An 8,038-nucleotide genomic window follows, 5' to 3' on the forward strand; every position below is an offset into this window, starting at 1 on the left:
CTACTCCCCCCACACCAGTTTCCTGCCTGGAGGTAGTATTCTCACCCACTTTATGGATGAGAAAACAGGCTGAGAGAGGTGAAGGCTGGCCTGAGATCTCAGAAGGAGGGAGTGATGAAGCTGGGATGCACGCCCAGACCACACCGGACTCCAGAGCTCAAGATCTTTCGATGACACCTAGCTGCCTCCCAGAAGAGCCACAGGCATTGAAAATAATTTCAAGCAAATCCTTGGGTCTCTTGTTGCACAGTCCCCTGGCCTCTGGGACCTCACAGTGGTCAGATAAATGATGGGGGTTTGGGGCTGAATTCTGTTCCCACACAAGTAGTATCTGAGGATCTGTGAGAAGCAGGGCCCTGAATGTCAAGGACCTGGGTCTAGGCTTACAGACCCTGCCTGCCCAAGACTGGTAAAAGGGCAAGCAGACCTTTCCCTGCCAGAAGGATTCGTAACTCATGCGGCCCTAGACCCATGTTCTAGGATGTAAACACCAATCCAGCTTTATCACCTAAGATCTATACCCGGAGATCTCATTCCTCAGTGCTTAGCCCGCCTGATATCTCTGGGAGCTGGGGCAGAGGCCTGGACACTTTGAGGACAGGTTACTCATGGGGAACTCTGATGCAGATTTGCCTAATGAGTCAGGAGAGACCAACCAAGTCCTAAGAGCAGACTCACTGAGCACCTTGGGGTCCACCCTTACCTTAATACAGTTCTAATCACTACCCAGCATAAAGATTGGGAACGATAGCCCCTATACCTATAATCAGAACCTGAGCTCCAGTGGCAGAACTTGAAGATTTAAGTGTCAGGTTACTTAAAATCCTTCTACCACTCACCATAAGATTTGAGCATTAAACGGAAGAAAACAAAACCCATCGTTTTCTTTTCTTCCTAATTGCATCCTGTTCTTTCATTCCAACAACCAACTTTCTAACTGCTGGATAGGAGGCCTGCATAGTCCCTTATGGCGCAACATACATTTGCCCCAACTTCACATGGACCCATTTGACAACTGTCCCGCTGGTGAGACTGGGCATGTCTCAGCTGGGAAAAGGCAGCTATGAACAGGAGGGTATCACGCTTTCTAATCCTTGACTGAAGCTCACGGCTCCATCACACCTTGACCTCACGTTTGCCCTCAGCTTCCCGGCGGTTCCCAGCGCATGGCAGCACCCTTGTGTGATGCCCTCACTCTTAATGACGCCCCCAGGCACCAGGACACGAGCCCTGGGAGTTGTACCACGTGGCACCAGCTGATTCCTTTTGGCTTGCAGAGGTTTATTGGGGTGGGCAGACAGAGCACCCTCTCCCTGATGACGGACTCCTAGGTCTGCACCAGCACTGCCACCCGGAGGAGTGTGTGAATGTGTGAGCACCCTCGCTGGGTGCCCACCGTTGCACAATCGCGGGCCGTCATGGGAACCAAAAGAGCTTCCCAACATTTCCACTCAGACAATCCAGTCACCCCCACCTGTGAATCCCACTCTTCTGCTGCTCCTAGAGATTTCCAGGAGGAGAGTCCCGGCACCTGGAGCCCCAGAGGGGCTCTCCCCACCCCACCCCCCTGGGGCCAGCGCCCACTCTGGCTCCCTCCTCTGCGTGTTCACGATATTCACACCAAACCTCCCGCCAGGTTTCTTACTCCTTTGGATACAAGCACCTGCCCTTGCTCCTTGTAGAGAGGAGGGTCCAGGCCGAGAGAGGCAGGTGGCACACCCCAGCTCAGCACCAAGCACCCCAAATCCAGCCAGGGGAACAAAAGGAAGAAGGAGGTGGCTTACCTTTAGAAGGTCGCCTTTGTTTGGTTTGCAGAGATGAAAAGGTGCCCATGACGGCCCCCATGGCAGCGAACACTTGTGTGCGACTTGGGACCCCTCGCCCTGCCCCTCCCCTCCCCTGGAAAGAAATCAGTGTGGTTCCTCTACTCCGAATTGGAGGAGGAAAAAAAAAAAAAGCACCCAGCAGCTCGCCTGCAGCTTGGTATTCAGCGAGCGTGGGGCTGGGGCGCTGGGAGCCTTGCCTTTCCTTCTTCAGCCCCGCACATGCACTGACTCACAGGGCCCGCCGGTCCCGGCGAGCCTTCGGAACCGGGCCGGGCCGCTTCGCGCGCCACGGGCCGAGAATGCTGCCCCGCAGCCTGCTCGGAGCCGGACACGGGGCTGCGCGCCCGCCGGCCGAGGCTCCCGAGCCAGCGGCGCGTGCGGTGCGGGAGCCGCGCTCCGCCCGCCCCTGCTGCCGCCCGCCGCGCTCCCCTCCCGGCGCTCGGGCTGGCTCTCGGGGGCCGGGTACCAATCATGAATGAACAGAGGCAGGCACGGCGCGGAGCGGAGCCGCGCGCCCGCCCGCCAGCCCGCGCTCGGGGAGAATCTGAGGCGCGCGGAGTGGCCGGCGGGTAACCCCGGCGGGGCGGGGCGGGGGGCCGGGACTACGAGGGGCGCCAGCAGCCGCCCCGCTGCCCACCTCCCCGCGCGCCTGCACCTGCCGCGCTCTGCGCAGTCCGGGGCTGTGCCCCTGGGCGTACGCCCCGGGTGGGCACCTGGCTGATGGGTGGGGTTCAGGGGGCAGCCGCAGATTGCTCCCCAGAGTGTGTGTGTGTGTGTGTGTGTGTGTGTGTGTGTGTGTGTGTGTGTCCCTGTGTGTGATGCGCTAATTCATTTGACTTCAAGGGAAATCTTATTTAACCCACTGCCTGAATTCATGGCGTGGGAAAAAAAAGTCTGCCCCACCCAGGGAGAGATGAAAAACATACATCTAATTGAGTTGTCATGGGAGGAAGGGTCCCTCCTGCTCCTCCAACGCCAGGGCCAACTTGGCCTAATGACTGAGAATCGGGGAGGGTAAAGGAGCCCCTTTGGACCCTTGTTTTCTCTCTTTTGTTTCTCCCCTCGCTCTCTCCCTCCTTCATCCTTCTGCCACCCCCCCCCCCCCCCCCCAGTAATTTCCTAGCCATCAGCTACAGGGCAGGCTGTGAGTTGGTGCTGAGTGGGTAATGGCTGAATTTAAGAAACAGTCTCCCCTCTGTGTTTTCACTGCAGATCACAGAGAACCCCAACCCCTATTTCAGTATCTCCTGCAAAAGGCAAAGTTTGGGTTCACCCCTATGGGTTCACCCCAGCTCCCTGTGGTGCTGAAATGCAAGTTCTGCTCCCTGAAAGCCTGAGAGGACCTACCTCTCTTCCAGGTAGAAGCTGCCTGAATTCCCACTATACACTATCCCTGCAGATCACAGGTCCCCTAACATATGGCCTCACAAACACACACGTACAATAGTCACACAGAAAATGTGAGCACAGTCCCACAAGTCCACACAGACATTGCTGTTATACACACAGACACACTCAGCCCATAATATGCTCACAGGTACATCCACAGGACCCCACACAAGATCTAGACACACGAACACAGAGGCACAAAGACACACACACAGTGCAAAATGGCATTACCGTTACCAACATTCACACAGGCTCAAAACCACACAGGCACATAGTCATACCCCAAGGATACAAGGCCCCTCAGGAGCTGTTTCCCCTCATTCCAGCCCATTAGCTGCCCTTTCAATGACAAAGGTGGCCTGAGACTTGGCCAGGGACCCTGAGTAGTTTTCTTTACCTAATTCAGCATTTAATGCTTTCTCAAATCCAAACACACGTCACATTTTGTGCAACAGGGAAGTTATGCTTAATAACATCTGTCCCTTTCATTTGAGTTGCCCTTTGCTGTGTATACCCCACAGCACCCCCTGCCCTATGAGTTAGGTCATGTCTAATCATTACTGTAAAGAGAAACTGAGGCTTACCTAACATAAGGAATTTGCCTGACGTGACTTAGCCAGAATGTGGGATTAGAACTTGGAGTCCAGGGCTGTGTCACCACCTCCTGTTGACAGGTGAGGACACTGGGGACCCCTGAACTGGGGAGATCTCCTCTGGGCCCTACCAGATTCAAATCTTCAGCTCTCATAACTGCCAGGACTTATCTGTCTGTGTCCATGAGGCCTAGAATCCTGGCTGATGGAGCAGGACTGGTAGAGGCTGGTCTTCTGCCTCCCTTCTGCACTCCTTGCTAGAGAAGAAGGGTGGGGTGGTGTTGAAGCCAGGGATCAGGAGAAGACCCATCACGGTGGCCAAGACTCAAGGAACAGAGGAGGGATCTTTGCCGGGGAGAGAGTGGTGCAGCCCTCTAGGATCACTGGACTCTCAGGCATCTGCTCGTCTCCACACTACCTGAAGACCTGGACCAACCCTCGAGTCTCCAGAAGGCAGGGATGCCATTCTTGCATTTCCTCTTCTTCCCCATGACCATATGAAGAAGCAGAGTAGAGATGAATTGCTCCACTTTACAGATGAGAGAAAGCGAAGTACCTCTGGAGGAGTTTACGATTGGCTGCTTCTGAGCAGTGGGAATAAAGCGAGGTCACCAAGATAAAGTCCAAACTGCTGAGTATTAATTATGAGGCCCTTTTGTAGGCTGGCTTCGTCCACCCATCTGTCTGCTCTCCAGTGCTCCTTTTGGGGCTCCGGCCACACAGACCCTCCCTAGTGCCCTCTATGGTTGTGCTTCAGGGCCTTTGCATGTGCTGCTCCCTCTGCCTAGAATGTCCCTCACCCCTTTCTCCATCTGGTGACCTGCTGCCCATCCTTTGAACAACTAATTCAAGTGTCATTTTCTCCAGCAATCCCTTCCTGGCCCCGAACTGGTGCCTGCCTTGAGGGTTCCTGCAGTACTTGGGGCTTTTGCCCCTCAGAAAAGTCATCTCCTTGGTTCTCATTGTCCCTTTCCTGTCTGTCTCTCCCTCTGCACAGAGGGTTCCTTAAGAGCAGGGACCACTACTGATTTAGCTCTAGGCTGTCTACTTAACCCCTTGTTTCTGGCAGGGGTGCAGTCAATGAATGAATGAATAAATGAACTAATTTGCTTTGCTCAGTGACCCAATTACTAAGTAAAAACTGACGATGACCAGAACATGCTAGCTCTTCAAAGGAAGAAGCACTCTTCCAAGTAAAGATTCACTTATTCAACAAATATTTATTCATTCATGTCAACTGTGTATCAGATATTTACATGCACAACAGCTCCCTTATTCCTGATGATGCCCTATGTGGTAGGCGTTATCCATAGGTAAATGGACACACACACACACACACACACACACACACGTACTGTGTGAGGCATCAGACATTACCTGGGAGAGGCTCACAAAGAGTGCATCTAGGGAGCAATGCACGTCAAGGGCGAGAAGACAGCAGACCCACTCCTACCTCTGGGAGACTTGCCACAGAGAGCAGAGAACCGTGGGGGCAGTTTGTCCTGCTGTCCCCAGCATGTACTCACTAAGGCCATTTTGCCAGCCCTGTCCAATGGGGACTTCCCTCGCTGTGGCTCCTTTTACTCCTGAAGGTGAGCCCCATGTCCAGCTCTGATCTCTCCCTCATCTACCCTCTTACGGACTGAAAGTTTGTGTCTCCTCAAAATTCGTATGTTGAAGCCCTGCCCTCGAGTGTGGCTCTATCAGGAGATGGGGCCTCTGAAAAAGTGATTAGGGCTAAATGAGGTCATAAGGGTGGGGTCTTGATCCCATGGGATTAAATGTCCATCTTGTCTCCTGAGAGCAGACATCAGAGAGTTCCCCCAAGCCCTGAACACACGACTAAGGAAAAGTCTTGTGAGCACCCAGGGAGCAGAAGACAGCCATCTGTAAGCCAAGGGGAGAGCTCTCACCAGACACCCACCCTGCTGGCACCTGGATCTTGGACTTCCAGGCTCCAGAACTGTGAGAAAAATACATTTCTGTTGTTTAAGCTTCCCAGTCTGTGGCATTGTGTAATAGCAGCCTTAGCTGAGTAATACACACCCACGGCGCCTGTCCATGCCCTCAGAAAGCTCTGGAGGCAAGCCCTTCCCATCCCTCTGACAGAAGCGCCCATGGAGGACTCTGTCAGGCACCCCCGGAAGGCTGTTCCAGGAAGAAGGGGTGAAATGGTCAGAGGCCTGCAGGGGTCCCGTCCGAGCATGCCCGTGCTTGTCTGTGGAACACACAAGCTTGTTCCCTCCTCTCTTGTGTCACACACTCCCTCTGTCATTTTTCTTTCCATCCTTGCGGGCTGGGGCAGGTCACCGAGTGCCCACCCCACATGGGGCCAGCAGCGTCGGATGAAGAGCACAGATCTGGGGGTGCTGTTAGTCCTGGGTTCCCATGCTGGTTTTGGTGCTTTTTAGCTGTGTGACTTGGAGCCTGGTGAGTACTTTCTCTGAACTCTACTCTCACCTTCCATGGACTACATGAGTACCCACCCTGCCGTGCTGTTGTGAAGACTTGGAGGTGATGTCAGGCCCCTTAGTAGGTACCTGGCACACAGTGTGGTCAGTCGTGGATGGTGGACTGCCACTCTCACTGTTGTTGTGGCCAGGTACCGTGCTGGGTTAGAGTGGTATAGAAATGAGTCAGCGACAGCCCTTCCCCTTGGCTTCCATCTTTGCTCTTCATCTGTTTCATAGGAAATCTATTCTCAGGGTCCCCATCTGGTATTAAAAGACTCAGATTAGTTAAGGAAGGGAATGTGGTTGGCACCTGATTATGTGCAATTCAGCACTATGCTAGCTGCTGTCTTGTACCATTTCCCAAATGTTCTGCATGCATAAGTCTGGCCGCCTCAAATAGATCCTAAGTTTTTAGAAAGCAAAGCAGGCCCCCCTCCCCCTGCCCCCAGCCACCATGGCTTAGCCTGACCCAGGACATCCTAAGTGTTCTGCAAATCCTCACACTGAGATCATCAGGGCAGGGGAAAGGGCACCATCATTTAGCCCTGGGATCAAGTCCCACTGCTCTTACTAAATGTACATCTGGGCCCAGCCTGCTTCTCTCTGAAACATGAACAGGGTCCTTTCAAGGGTTGGTATGAGGATTGGGTCACATAAAGTAAAGGGAAAATACGTTGTTTCTTGGCAAAGCACTCTGCAAATGTCTTTTCTTATATTTTTGCTCTGGGGCTTATTTAGTTATTCATTCATTCCACAGATATTTATTAAGCGCCATCTACCTGCCAGGCACCATTCTAAATAGAGGGACCAATAAGGAACTAAGAGGCAGGAGTCCCTGTCCTCATGCAACTGGTAGGACTGAAGACACCCAGATCCTCTTACCATTACAAACTGTGATCAGGCTGGGAGGAAAGAGAGAGCAGAGGCGTCTGGGATGAGGTGGGGTGGGGACGCTCAGAGAAGCCAGGTAGGATAAACCTTTTGCAAACTACAAAGTTATGTCACAACTGAGAATAAATCCTCCGAAGGCAGGGATTTAAATACAGCTTTCAAGTGAGGGAGATCAGGTTGCAAATGCTGGGTTTGTTTTGTGACCTCACGCATGTTATTTGACCCGTGAAAGCCTCAGTTTCTGCAATCTGCAAGCGGAATAATTCCACCAACCTCAGTTGCAGGGTGAGGCTGAAAGTGATAATGATTGCAAAGGTGCCTGGCATAGGGTCTCCTGCCTAGAACACAGTCCCGGCTCAGAAAATGCTAACTCCATTCTTCTGTTTCCCCTTCCAGTCTCCTTTGCAAGCAACTTCTTCCCCACCTTCCCAGGAGGAAGAAAAGATCTTGGAATAGGACTTGGCCTTGGTAAGTGTCTCTCCGGGGCCACATCTGTATGCATCGAGCATGGCCTCATCTGTCAAGGTTGATCATGACCCTTCAGGGAGCAGGGCTGATGCCAGGGAAGCCAGATCACAGGTTCTGCCTTTGATGTCCTGATGGCTGCACTGCCCCAAGGGTTCCCCCTTCATGCTCTAGTGATGGAACAGTCTCCACCAGGGCTGAAATGAGTTCAGACAGAGTGCAGCCACCCACACAGCCCAGACACTTGGAGCAAAGCCCTTCCAAGTTACCCAGATCCAGCGAGGGGAGAGGACATTCCAGAGCATTTGGCTTACATTATCTGAAGCAACATACACAAAGTCATGGGTGCCAACCCTAGGCCATGCGCAAGGTAAGCACTTCATGAAATTGATCCGATGGCTCTCTGGGGGTGGATGGAAGG

At 53.2% G+C, this 8,038-nt stretch overlaps 1 protein-coding gene across 2 annotated transcripts in view; it reads right to left on the reverse strand.

The window, feature by feature from the left end:
- Window positions 1-2,209, reverse strand: part of KCNIP1 (potassium voltage-gated channel interacting protein 1) — a 204,528-nt gene extending 202,319 nt beyond the window's left edge. For both annotated transcript variants that reach the window (XM_025867051.2, XM_025867052.2), the window contains exon 1: window positions 1,785-2,209. In XM_025867051.2, coding sequence (XP_025722836.1) covers window positions 1,785-1,845 — 61 coding nt within the window. In that variant the 5' untranslated portion in view covers window positions 1,846-2,209. The remainder of the gene's footprint in view (window positions 1-1,784) is intronic.
- Between the last annotated feature and the right edge of the window lie 5,829 nt (window positions 2,210-8,038).

This window comes from Callorhinus ursinus, unplaced genomic scaffold (genome assembly GCF_003265705.2).
Source record: "Callorhinus ursinus isolate GAN/ISIS: 27379988/994484 unplaced genomic scaffold, GSC_fseal_2.0 scaffold3, whole genome shotgun sequence".
Lineage (NCBI taxonomy): Eukaryota > Metazoa > Chordata > Mammalia > Carnivora > Otariidae > Callorhinus > Callorhinus ursinus.